General features: G+C 34.7%; 1 protein-coding gene across 3 annotated transcripts in view; it reads left to right on the forward strand.

The window, feature by feature from the left end:
• ARHGAP15 (Rho GTPase activating protein 15) overlaps positions 1-14,819 on the forward strand; it is a 618,973-nt gene that overhangs the window by 301,593 nt on the left and 302,561 nt on the right. For all 3 annotated transcript variants that reach the window (XM_082465102.1, XM_082465104.1, XM_082465103.1), the window contains 2 exons: positions 12,051-12,149; positions 13,434-13,563. In XM_082465102.1, coding sequence (XP_082321228.1) covers positions 12,051-12,149; positions 13,434-13,563 — 229 coding nt within the window. The remainder of the gene's footprint in view (positions 1-12,050; positions 12,150-13,433; positions 13,564-14,819) is intronic.

Here is a 14,819-nt window from a genome sequence, read left to right on the forward strand (position 1 = left end):
GTAAATACAGGCTACTGAAGGGACACTTCCTTTTTGACCTCCATAGGTTAGAAGAGCCTTTCCTAAATAGGTGATGTCTGAGTAGTTTCCTGAATAAAGAGGGGAGTTTGCAAAAATCCAAGAGACAATCAATGACTCAGTCAATCAAATAATAACAACCACGACAGTTTCAAGGACTTACTATGTGACAGATACTATGCTAAATTATTTTCCTGAATTATATTTTATATACCCTACACACTGGTCCTATGAGGTAAGTATTATTATTTTCCTCAGCTTATAGGTGAGGATACGGAAACACAAAGATTCTACTATAAGAAACTTGCTCAAAGTTATGCGGTTAAGATATAGAGGACTTGAAGAGAAAGGTTAGAGACAGTAGAGGACTTGAAGAGAAAGGTTAGAGACAGAAAGAGAAATCATGAAGTGCTTGGTAATCCATATTAAAGAATTTGGGTTTTATCTTGAGGACAATATGGATCCAGTCAGTGACTTTTAAGTGACAGGTGACCGACATGGGTTTGGATGGATCATCTGTCTATAGTCTGGAGTGGCAGGCGCCAACACAGAGTAACTTCCAAACCATGCGTGGAACTCAGTAAACAAAGAGATTCCTAATCCCTACTCCAAGGGTCTGATCCTTAGGTCCCTGTGAGCATGAGAATCAGTACTTTTTATAAAGACCTTGAAGGACAATTCTGATATCAGCCAAATTAGGAATTCACTAATGAGTAGATGTAGAGATTGGATTGTAGCAACACAAATCAGCAGTAGGGAGATCAGACAGGGAATAACAGTGGCTTGAATTAAAATAGATATCAAGAAAGATGTCTGAAATAGAGATAGTAATTAAGGATTCATTAGTTTATAATTCTGATTTAAACAGATAACAAAGTGGGTAATGTCATTCAGGAGCATGTCTCTAAGTGAGAAGAATCATGGCTTATGAGAGAATGCTGATAAACACCTCCAGTTAAAGGATGAGTGAAGGGAGAATAGCCCACAAAGAGCACTTAGAAATAGGTTCTTAATGTCCTCTAGAGATGCCATCTTCTATCCTGCCTCTAAGCCATCATACATTCTGCTCCTGTCACCTGTGTTATTCTCTTTCCCCTCCTTTTCTTTTACTAAATCTCATCTGTCCTTGTAAGAACCTTCTCCAACATTCTTCCCTGAAATGCAAGTTTACCCTTAGAGAAACTTTGGTTAGTTCCTTAAAAGTTAGTACATATGTCCCATCTTGGATCATGATTAATTATTGCTTTCTAGTTGTTTTTCCATGTTGGTTTTGTATGTCACCCTAGATTATAAGCTTGTTAAGAGCAAGGGTCACTGTTAACTTTTTTTTGGAATACCTCATCATTCCTAGAATTGAACGCTAATAGGTGTTCACTAGGCATATAATGATCAGTGGTTGCTGAATGGCTCTCCAGTGTTGTATGTGATAAATAGTGATCTATATGTCCCAATATACACAAAGTACATGGGCCTGTGGTCCTGGTGCCATTACTAGTAGTGCTTCTTTTGCCTTCAAAATTGTCACAGTTTAGGCAATAAATTATATGGTCACTCTACTGATAATGCAATCAATATATATTTTTTAAAAATCTAGCATTTTAAAATGGTGCTATTTCTAACACAAATATAGTTTTGTTTTGGAAATTAAGGAGTGTTAAAGTTTTTCTGCACACATGTGGCATAAGTAATGTGTCATTCCAGATGTCAGATGTCCCCATTACTGGCCTGTTTTTCAATTGACAGATGTCATTGTCTATTATAAAGTCATGAGTGGTTTATTTTTTAAAAAGTGACATCAAATGATATATCTGCTATTGTATTATATATACATTATGCCACTAAATTATAGTTTTAGAAATGTCAGATACTTTTACATGTTTGTTTAAAGAGAACCCTTTTGAATAAACAGTGATTTTCTCCCAAAAGCAGAATTATCACTTTTGCTCATTTTCAGGGAAAGTTTCATCATTTTCAACTTATTTAAACCTATAATTCATGGGGAAAGAGAAATTTCTTCTCATTCATGAACTTCCTAATTACACATATGCTTAGTCTATTATCCTTAGTGAATAATGATTCTGTTTTATAAAGGCCAAAATCTAGATTGTCAAGCTCTTGGTTAAATACAATTTCAAAATTTTCAGAAACCAAAAGTAAGGTTTTGCTATAGTGTTAACTTTACTTCTTGGATTAGGAAGTTTGGATTCCAGACAATAAAAATTCACTAGTTGATCCCCAAATCCTCATTGAGTATTTGTTATTCTGCCCAGACCATGTAGTGTGACATCAGAGAAGGAAATAGATACCCTTCGTTCTTGTGATCTACACATTCTCCCGGGTAATTCTCAGTTCCCTCATTTCCCAGGTTAAAGTGGCATTAATTCTGTGAGAATAGTTCATCTGTGCCTGGGTAATCGGTGTTTACTAGAACAGCACAGAGGCGCTCTGTTTACGTCTGACAAAGTAGTTATAAATCACACTTCTTCAGATCATAAATACACATTTATCTTTAGAATATATCACCAACTGAGTCATTTTGATGTAAATATTGCACTTCTTAAATATAATGATGATAATCGAGGCTGTGAATCTACAGATTTGTGCAAGTGCTCCCCTTTCGATAACTGAAAATATTTAAATCGCAGAAGTTTTAACATCCTATGAGAAGTGGCAGACAGAGTGGGACCTACCAAAGTTGCATCTATTTTCTCTGAGTTATGAATAAGGCAGTCTCACTGGCTTCTGCAAGGAAATCACAGTACGTTTTCTAAGTTGGTAGGCTTTTGTTGTGCTGGGAGCAGCGGCCCGGAAATGACTGACTCAGAGGGAGTCCTCAGCTCCTTCCCTCCTTTTAGTTCTGGCATCACATAGAAAGGGCTCTATGGCAAAGCATTATAAACAAAACAAAGTGAGCAATAGTCTGCAAATTTTCTCATTCAGTCAAAAGACCTGTGGGAATCATCCAGCTTTCTCAGACTGGTAAAGAGTCCATCTTTAGAGAGGTCCCCAAGATGATGGAGAATCAACATTGTGATGGCATTGCCATCTCTCTCTTGTTGGCATCCTTGTCTGGAAACTGTCTCAGTTGGCTGTAATTTTACTTGAAGATTAAAGCACAGATTTTTATATGTATCTTCTGTTCTCTGAATGTAAAAAATATAAAATACACCTACATTCATTTCTAACTGGCAGTCTTGTAATTCAGCAGATTTCTGTTTTTCATTGAAACCTGGAGTTGAATTATCTTGAGCCGGAAGGCATTCAAGCTGCTGTTTTTTGCTCAGCTATATTTCTCTGTAAGCACCTAATTGTTTCAAAAAGTGATGTACAGTATGCAAAAACCTGAATCTACTGCAAAATAAGTCTGTACAGCACTCACGTTAACAGGTGTTCTCATTAATGTAAGTAGACATGGAACAATTCTTGAATGTTTTATAAACACTCATAATCATGGCCAAATATGTTACAATAGCATAAAGATACATATTTCAACATCTTTTATTCTTGTTGTGCAATCTCAGCACTTATTAACAGAAGACATGTGTGAGTAACAAACTAGGGACAACAATACCTGTTTCTACTTAAGTTACTGTATCTTAAATTAGCTAATACTTCTAAATAAAAAGTTTGCTTGTTTATTAATGTTAATAATGCTTTACTGAACATAATGGCTGCAACACTGATGGACCAGCAATGAGCACTTTTGCATCACTGAGGTTCTCTAAAGGCTTGACCCATTAACCTTAGGATTAACTCTCGAAAATCTTCAACTGTATCCAGTTTTGAGTATTGTCAACGCTCAATTAGAAAGATCTACACATAGGGCGAGATTCTTGGATGATCTAGTATAGATTACCCCTGCAAAACACATGCTTTGGAATATAATCAAGAACATTCTATTCTAGCAATATGCATTGAAATACAGACCAACTCTTGGTGCTTCCTGACTCCCTCCACGTTTAATCCTATTGTCTGAAGTCTAGGGCTTATTGACTGATGGGAAAACATAGTTTCAGATTGTTGTTCCCAGTCTTCAAAATGGATTGCCTACTCTACTCTGATAAAAAGTGTTATCAGTAGATATCCAAATAAACTACTTACGTTGCCTGACAGTACACAATGGTATTTTAACTTTCAAAATTCTATTACAATGGAGGATGAGTTAAATACTGTATGCTATGGCATATCAAACAATAGGATGTAATGCATTCACTGAAACGTATAAGGTAGATAAAGCTTCCCTATATATTATTTACTTAGTGCCCCTTAGGTGTGGGTTGTGCAGCCACATACTGGATAGACAATTGCCCTTGGCTTCAGAGTAATTGTAGTGTAGTGGGGGGAATAGAGAAGTCAATAAGGAACTGCAATGGAGACCAATATGGCCTCTGATGAAATAGAAGCAGGATATCATAGAAGCATGATATCATAGAAGCACTTAGGAGGAACATCTATTTCAGAGAACGCTTTCCTGAAAAGGTGACATCTAAATTGATTTGAATAATATCATAGAGGAAGGCACAAGGTTCTGCACAAGGGAAACAGCCTACTCTGAGGGAAGAAATAAGAATTAGTATGGGACAGCTGGACAAAAAAAAAAAAAAAAGAAAAAAATCAATATGGCTGGATTGTAGAGGTGCAGAGAAAAATGTGGAACAGGGGGGCTGCAGAGCAGGTAGGTGGCAGAGCACACAGGGTCTGTCAGCCTGAATTAAAGGATTTATTTGCACTGCAGTGTACAGCTGTGGGGAATCTCAGAATGATATCAAGCAGAGGAATGGGATGATCAGATCCGAATTTCAGAAAGATCACTATGGCTACAATATGGAGCATGGATTGGAAGGGAAACCATAGATGAGATGGTGGGGAGACAAAAAGATATTGTCATTAAATCCATGTGGAAGATGATGGTAGTATACATAGTTAAATACATTAAAATTACATAACAGTATACATGACTTTTCATTAAAATATAAACACATATAACGTTTATCCATGAGTCAAAAAAATTGAACTATAGACAACAATTTGGTATACCTTGGGAAAAGGGAAATTTTGTGTTTGTTATACTTTTATATTTGGTAAAAAACTTTAAAATGGGCATTTCTTAAGTCAACACAGAAATAGTGAAAACCATTCCAATTTGCAAATAGTGGGGGCAGCAGATTCCCAAATGTCATGTGACTAAATGAGTAATTTTGCACAGTGAACATTGCTCAAGCTAGAAGCTTATCTGTGGTTGGCAGGGATTGAGTGGTGGGTACCAGCGAACACGAGCCCTGGGATGATGAGTTTACCTAGAGGCAATTGCTCCCCCCGAGTTTAAAAATTAACATTAACAGCAATAAAACTCTAAGCTGATATCTTTATACACCAACTGCTTCGATTAGTCACTTTTTCAGTCATTTTTCATATGAGCACCACAGGCAAAAGTTTTGGTGTAGCTGACTGCAAACGTGTAGAAACTGCTAAACTATCTACTAATTACTTGGATAGTATTCTTTCATGAATATTGAGAAGACTGTTTCTCAGTAGTTAAAATATTTTACTACAGGTAAAAGAATGAACACGAGTTTTTGTTTGTTTCCTTTGTTTGGGTTTGGGTATTTCATTCATAAACAGAAAGGTAGAGTGGGCAAGTGATTCAGGGTGTGAATGTTCACTACAGGACCAGTTTTATTACGCAGAACAAATCTGTGTTGTAAGAGTGCAGGGACCAAATTATTTGAGTGTCAAAGGTACAGCTCAATTTCAGTTAAAAAGCGCTGTTTCTTGAAAGTTTGACCTTAAACCTTAGATTTCAGAACACGCTTAAAACCTGTCGTGTATGTTGCCCAACATTTGTTTACTTTCCATTAAATAAGAAATTGCTTACACGAGCAGGTTATTTTGATATGATGACACCACTGAGGGTACAATAAATGTACAGGCAAATCAATCAACCCCAAACACATTGAAAACATATCCAATAAACCTCTCGAAACTAATGAACGCACGTTTGTTAACACAAGGGGAGCTGTGGATACGCAGGATCCTTTGGTGGCCAGGCTTATTTAGTAGCGTGTGGATTTTAGAACATTTCTCGGAGTCAGAAGAAACAGGGTAATTATAACATAAGGTTCAACATCTTTAGATATGTAGGACATTCTCCGTTGCTTAAAACAAATATTCCCTAAGAAAGTATAAAACACTTTTCTGACTTGCAAAGTTTTTGCAGTCTATCATTTAAATTACTTAAATCAAGGGAGCTTTACTGGTCCCCAAAGCTGAGAATATAGCACCCTCCACGCATATTAGCTTGATCTTCTTGACAGACCAGAAAAGTGTTTGTGTGTGCCAATTAAAACGAAAACGGATCCCTAGTGGCTTGTTCCTCACCCGACTTCTGAAGACTGCTATCATTGTTTGCTAGGATAAGGCTGCTATCCAAAGTAAACAAACTTTTTAAAACTTTCATGACAGATGGGGGTTACAAATGCATTTTAATAAGAGAGTTGCCAAAGCAACTTTTTTTTCTAATCAGCATATATTTACTTAACATCTAGCAACATTGGGAACACAAGGCAGATACTTTCTCACAAAATGTTTTAACAAGTAACATTTTTGGAAAGACAAATTGAAGACCTTTTACTTCTAACTGATATTTTACCCTCAGTTTTATGTTAACTTTGCTCGACATGTTAAGAAAAATGTTAGGAGTTACTCAAACCAGATTGTAATTTGAGACAGACATGCAGCTTGATAGTGTAATTTCTTTGGTGGTCATAAACACCTTTGAGACCAAGTAACTTAACTATTAGTATAACCATGACAACCTCCATATCAAATGTGGAGCGTGATGCAAGATGAAAAAATAATGTTAATCTGAGGGGTTTTTTCAAAGCATTATTGGTTCAATTTTAGGTCTTGACATCTCACTATGATGTGGCCAAGATATATATATCTCTTATGCTATTAGAATTAAATAAAGATACAACCAAAATTAATAAAAAAAATTTGTTTTCACTTCAAATGAATTTGCTATAGCTTGACATAACTTTTTATATCTACTTAATTTAATTTAAATATAATGATTTCATCAAGAAGTCCAAAGTGTCTCCAAATATAGTAGCAATTAAATTCCATTCCTCTTAAATGGGTAATCTGCTTACTTGTAGAATCTCTGTAGCCACACGATTTAACATTTTTCAGGGCTCTTTGGATATCTGGCATATTTTATTACACATTTCCTATATACAGTTTCAACTTTATTAAGATGGAATAAACCCTCCTTAGACTCGTCAAAGTTTGATCCTAAGCAAAATGTGAAAGATATTTAGTTCAAACATAGCATTGTTTTAGTTCTTTCTAGAATCTCAAAGAGTTTTTTGGGGGCCCCAATTCTGTTTTAGATATATATATATATATTTTTTTGTAGCAGGATAGTAGCTGTTTTTGAGGGAAAAAAAAAAAAGAAAGAAAACATCTGAGAAACAGTATTGGTTGATCTTTTAAAATTGTGCTATCTTTAGCATAACAGTAAAGAAACAAGCAACTTTTGTCTAAGATCTATATTCCAAATTTCACAACTGAAACCAAATCTTCATGGTCCTTTTCCCATATGCACAGAGTCCTTGACTGTATACAACTGTTTGCTAAGAACTAGTGAACTAGAAATCAAGATCTTTGTAATCTCTTAATTCTGTCATTTAAAGTGATGCCAATTTGATAGAATGGCATTCTCATTTTCCTCATTTGCTTCATCTTCTTCATTTGCAAAATTACTTTATGATAGTGGAAGAAAACTGCATTTGAAGAATGTTTAATATGTGCTTTGAGATCATTAAAGCTGATATCACTTTGCATACCAAGTGGTAGTATTCATATCCTTAATATACTAAAGTTCTGATAAAGTCAACCTCTAAAGAATAACATATCATGACCAACAGTTTATATATAATTCCATGATACAAATGTGTCTGCAGTAATTACTCCCTCCTCTGAAATCTTGACATGAGCATTGTCTGTGCCACTCACATTGGGACTTAGTATAAGCCATTTTCTATTGTTATTTATCCTTATACTCATATGTCCTATTTATCCAAACAGATTGTGAGCTCTTGAGGGTGAGGGTTGTGTATTCTTAGCTTCTAACAATGCGCCTTGAACTTAATAGATGTTTAATCAGTCCTTATTGATGATTAGGGGGATGTTCGGTGAGAAATACATCCTCTCATTCTCCTGAACTAAGAATTATTTGTGGGGTTTATTCTGCAGTAGGAAAATTGTTACTATCAAAGAGGGGAACACACGTCACTTGTTAACTCTAGCACCTTTGATAGTCTCCCAACATTCATTTGAGGTCAACTGGAATGGAAGTAGCCGACAATATTTATCCATCAAATATGTTTTACTGATGAGGTATCTATAACGTAAAGTTGTTCATTGATCATTATCACATACGTTTGGTTATTATTTATAAAAGACTGAAAAATAACTAAAGTAATATGTCTATAATGCTTCCTCTATGGAGCTGTGAATAGTTTTAATTTGTTTTTTCATTATCTTTAGTTTTTCTAAATTCTCCACAGTAAATTTAATGTCTTACAATCAGGAAAAAAAAAAAAGTGATGTTCTGAAAATTTTTTGTTTCTATTCTGGTAAACCAAAGTATGGAAAATGTTAATAATATAAATACCATCCTACATATTAATTTCTCATTTAAATGAACATCCAACAGGGGAAAGACTAACCGCCAGAATGCATTTTGACAAGAGCAGTACTTAATTGACAATATTGAAAAGGGCAATACTTAAACATAAACCCTACTCATTAAAAGTCCTTTAAGCAGCTTTAAATTAGCATAACTATACTCCATTTGTTAATTAAAGGTTAGAAAACAAATTTCTTCTCTCCTTGTCTCTAATCAGTGGAGTTTGGAGCTGGGATGTACCTGCTTTCATCTTCAGAGGAGCCCTAACAAGGACACAGACTAAGTTATGTCCCTAGCCCAGGGAAACTATTGCAGAATCAACACCGGAGTCTTGAGGAATATGTCTATTCTGCGTGTTGCCCAGTGGATATGCTTATATAATTTCTTAGGCATACACTTATTACCAGCAAGAATTCAGATGGTCATTATTTAGTGAGAAAAAGTTTCAGGCAAGTTTCCTGACAGGTATTTAAATATATGTATTCTTGACAACACCAGAAAATTTCATTGAGACGGCTTTGGTGCCAGGATATATCCCTTCAAAATACAACTTAGTGGAGATAAGGGACTTCAAGAGGCATTTGTCTAAAGTAGGCTTTGAAGCAAAGTGGAGACCAACAGCTCTTGCCTAAACCCATCTTTTCTGTAAGTTCTTCCTTCATCTACCTTATTCCAGCATCTGTCACTTAGACAAAGCATGATACAGAAAGAATACATTAGCCTGGCTGAATATCAAATCTTTTATGTCTGTTATCAGTTCTCTATCACTCTATAGTGTCATCAGGAGATGTTCAATCAAACGGTTTAGTCAAAGCTAACATTCACTGATATCTTTTTTTCTAAGAGTGTTGAAAATTTGATTGTTCAAAGTGCAAGTATGATTCAGCAAACCATTTATCAGAAAACCTAAAGAGGTAAGGTTAAAAAAGTGGATTGAGAATCCTGAATTAAATGTGTTTTACCAGCCAAAGACTTTGAAACTGCTTTCCTGTGAGTGATTGGAATGGAGCAGAACAAAGTCAATTACTGACTGTAATTAAGAAGTGGATGCATTTAAACTGTAGAGAGCAGTAGCAGACTTCTCCAGACTGCCTAGTAACTTGAAAGATTAGTGGGAAGACCAAGGAAAGGATGTAAACTGTATCTTTCTGATAGTATGTTTTGAATGAATTGCATTCACATAATTCTCTGATCCAGCTTCTCAAAATGAATTCATAAATCACTGATTATGTACAATTAATGCAGTAATATATTTGGACAAATAAACTTTTAAAGTACATTTTGCTCTTGGTTGTGTTAGCAGTAAAGATCCCCTTTGCATTGCGTAGCATGCACCAAAAATGCAAATGCACTGCTGAAGTACTTACATTTTATCACTGTTTGAATTTACTAGACTGAAAACTGAACCATATTGGCTCTTTCCTAAACCCTCAGAATATGTTTGTTTCTGGTACTTTGAAAATGTTCCTTTTCATAATTTTAGTAATGGTTTATTTATAATGGCAGAGAAATAGATTGTACACTGCATTTGGGCTAATTGATTTTTCTTTGTGTATGTTAACAAATTGTAACGTTATATAATACATTTTTAATCAAAATATTTACCTTTAGATTAGGATGAAGGTAGAGGTCAAGGACATTACTAGTTTTCTTGTGTTAGTTAGAAGTGACCTTATATTTTTAGATTCCTATTTCTGTGGCAACACTTTATAAAGTAAATATTTGGAACTTTATGTAAGTAAAGAACATTGTAAGGGTGTTCAGATAATTAAGCAAACATCAGCTTAACTGTCTTTTACTAGATACATAAAACAGAGGACTATTTGGAAGCTATTTTGAGCCATCCCGAATCTTACACGCAATTTTACTTAAAAAAAGAGTGATAGGCCCTGGTAATCTGTCAAATGCTAGTGTGGATAATTAAATTCCTCTTATTTTCTAATCTTTCACTTCTCATAATTTGCATGTACTTTGAATAGTTCCTTTTCTTAAATTGTAAAAAGTTGGAATCCAGCTCACTCAAGAATGGTTGCATTGCAGCACTGAGTAATGTTGCATCTCTAAATAGTTTCTTCTAAAAATCAATGCAAATTAATATATATGTATGTGTGTAATCAAAGATTGCTTTAAAACGCCAGGATTATTGTCATTAAATGTTGCCATAAGAATCACTGAAACCTTCAGAGTGAGCTATTTGGGGTAATAATTGTCACTTTAATGATAGAATTACAGAGACATTTTGTAGCATCATTTGTGATTTTCTGAACTTGTGCCACATATCAGCATTTACCTCCTATTTAGAGGAAGTAAGGCTGAGAAGAGGTGACTTGCTCCTGACTGAGTATTTTGAAATGTCAGTCCTCTAAACCTCTGAAACCTTGCTTGATGTGTGACAGTAGTTGGGAAATGTTCATCTTCCTGTTGAAACAAAAAGTCAAGAATACAAAGGGAAAATCTTCACAGTTCAGATTGATAGCCTAATACGAAGAGCGTGTCCACACCCACTCTAATCAAATTCTTGTCTAAGTAGTCCTTTATGTGTGAAATCAAGAGCATTGCTCTATTTTCTATAGGGTCACATTCTTCTCTCACAATTCCAGGGAGTAAAAGATTCCCTGCAATGAAAAACATATAGTAGCATGCTAAATATTGCCAACTACTTAACAGCCCTAAGAGTCTGGAACAGGAATGTTCATTTGATAAGTACTCTCCATGAGAGGTTCAAATATGTAAATGAACTTTTATTCTAATGTACTCCCTTTGTGGGGAAATTGGTCCTTTATTACTTTCATATAGATCTTTATGATAGGAAAGTAGAAATAGCCAAATGTTATTCGTTAGAATGACCTTTTAGAAAAGTCTGCATTAGTCTCTTTGGTAAATAATCTGTTTTAGTGCCCTCCATAAAAGGAAATCAAATATAGAGATACTATTAGATTTGAAAGAGACAAACAGGAAAGAGCCAAAAGTGCAGAATGAATTCTGACACACCCGGGTGCATTTTTCTGAGGTTCTGACTTAAGTGGATACTGTCTGCATTATTCTGAACTTCCTGGCTTGCTTTCTCCATGAGTTGGAGTAATTCAGCTTTAGACCTACTCTGAGTTAATTGTTCTAGTATTAAAACAATAATATATTTGTTACGACATGAAAAAATCGTTTATAGAGACCAGTTCAAAATGATCCTAGTCTCCCCGTTCCCAGAAAGACAATTACTGGAATACAAGAAAATATCTGAGTGTATTAAAGTGTGTTTTTTAAAAAAGTATATATTTTTTAATGTAAGAGATTATTTTATTTTATATGGTTTGCTTACCTCTCGATTATTTTTTTTTTTTAGATCACAACAGTATCAGGAAATGAGTTCCTTCTGCAGTCAGATATTGACTTCATCATATTGGATTGGTTCAACGCTATCAAAAATGCAATTGACAGATTGGTATGTATTTGTTTTGGCTGTTACCTTTATTAATTAGAATGTAGTCATTTAAATCTATTGCTTAGGCATAAGCACACATGCATTTAAGTAGATCCTATGAACTGAGAGTAAGTTATTTTAAGTTTAAATAGTCCACGAAAACCATTTTCAATAGAGAGGATTTGTGGAACTAAATGTCATTTGATTTCCTCTTTCAAAAACACAGTGCATTCATTTTTTTTCTGAAATAACACAGACATTCATTCACTGAAGGCTGTAAAAAGCACACAGGAACTTAATAACTACTGAATTTTCACATTTTCAGTTTATGCAATCTATAATACATATTCTTGAAAATAAATATCAATGTATTTAAGCCCATACTCACTGTTATAATGCCAGTAAACAATAATCCTTTGTATTGATTTTCATTGTTCTTCCAGCTAAGCTAGATTGTTCTTCTCATGAAAATGACATATCTAGAACTTCATGAAATTACCCTAAATTCACACATTTAGAGTATGTTCTTAAAAGAGTCAAATTATTTAAAACTGCTCATTTTATACTGTTTCTCGACCAAACATCTTATTTTAGGACACTAATATTTGCAAAATCTTGAGAAGAAAATATTCTTGAGAGCTTTTAATAAGGTATACAAAAGCTGCAACATTTTTGTGTAATTTTATTGCGATTTAATCACACACTTCCGTTATACTACTTTGGGATCAAAACTTTAAAACATAAAATAACAAATTGACTTTTCCCCATCATCAATATAGTTCCCTTATCCAGGCACACATGAGTGTTCATACACACACAGACACACACACACACACACGCACACAGATTGCTGTTATCATTAAGAGTGGACTCTGGAGTCAAACTTCCTGGGTTTGAAAGTTTGAATCCAGGTTCTATCATTTACTAGCTGTGTGGCCTTAGGCAAATTACTTATCTCTTTTGGCTTCAGTCTCCTTGTCTGGAAAATAAGGATAATAATAATAATACCTACTTCATAGGATTACTGTCATGATTGAGTTAATGCATGGAGTGCTTGGGGTATACACAGCATTTAGTAAGTTATATATATATATGTGTGTGTGTGTGTGTGTGTGTGTGTGTGTGTGTATATATATATATATATCATTATTAAATTTGAAAATTGAGCTTAGCTTAGGGGCCCTATTCCAAAATAATTATCTTATTTCAAACTTCTCTTTAATCTAACAGCAAAAATAGATCACAGAACTATTCAATGCATTTTTTCTTCCCTGTAAAATTATCCCATCTAATTGTCACTTCCAGCCAAAGGATCCAAGTAGTCCTTCAAGAAACCTGGAATTATTTAAAATTCAGAGATCCTCCAGTACTGAACTACTAAGTCACTATGATAGTGATATAAAAGAACAGAAACCAGAGAACAGGAAATCTTTAAGTAAGTATTTTTTTTTGACTTGCTCATTTTAACTCTGTTTAAATACAGTGCTTATGAAATATAAATGCATTGAAATGAGATTTGAGCCAAACTCATACTACTCATGGAAGATTCGTAGCCATTTTCTGGCCAGGGATTCATGCACTGGAGGGCAGTCTGGGCGCTTTGCATGCGTCATTGTTGGTAATGCCTTTTGAAAAAATAATTGTTCCAAGGTCATGGTCTCTGCTTACAGCAAACCTCTGAATCTCTGAGTAATAACCATGGCGTTCAGATTGGTGATTGATTTTGAGAGTGGGAAATGTCAAGTGTCTCCAAACCTTGGTAGGCTATTTGATTTCCATACATTAAAAGATATATGAGTGACCAGCATAGCTGGCTCAACATAAACCAACAGACTATGCAACTTTCTACACTTTTAGACCACCAGAAAGATTTAGAAATGTGGAATGTGGATTAGATGTCCTCCAAGGTCACATCTATTTCTAATATTCTAAAAGAAATGAATTTGAAATGAAAAGGACCAGTCTGTCCACTTAATATAGTGACCTTGAGCATATCTCTTAACCTTTTTCACCCTGATTATTCCTCAATAAAGGGGGTTATGAAAAAGTGTCGTGCATATCTCACAGAGTTGACATGAGTCTCAACTTCCTGAAAGAACAAGTAGATATCTCTGGAATTAGAGAAAAACAATTTCCCAAAGTCTTGTAAATTATAATACCTTTCTTGCATCATCTGTCTACCTACACTGAATCTTCTGAATCACCATTTTTTCTGTAATTTCCCTCTGACCAAAGATCAGTGTAGTTATATCCTAGCTTTTTGAACTTAAGGAGAACTCAGTAAGTAGAGAAAGGCTGATTATGGAATATCTCCTTATCTACATATGTATATGAGTAAATATGCCAGATGACCATATGTGTATATACACATATTTGTGTGCATTAGAGAATATTATACATATGTATACATAAATATACATGTACATTCACCCACATGACAAGAAAGAGGGAAACTCTTTATATGTGATACTATATCTTCCAAATCTAAATTATTAGGAACCCAAATCTAGAAACAGCATGACAACTTTGAGTAGGAGCACGCTTTCAAAACTGTCATTATTCAAAGAACCATACCATAATTTCAGCAACTGTTAGGTACATATTTAGTTAGCCAGTTGCGTTAAGTTAGAGCTTAAAATTATCCATGTTAATGTCTTGGACTGTATGGTGCTTTCCAAATTATGTGTGGAA

The sequence above is a fragment of the Balaenoptera physalus genome (genome assembly GCF_965194825.1).
Source record: "Balaenoptera physalus genome assembly, chromosome: 6".
Classification (NCBI taxonomy): domain Eukaryota; kingdom Metazoa; phylum Chordata; class Mammalia; order Artiodactyla; family Balaenopteridae; genus Balaenoptera; species Balaenoptera physalus.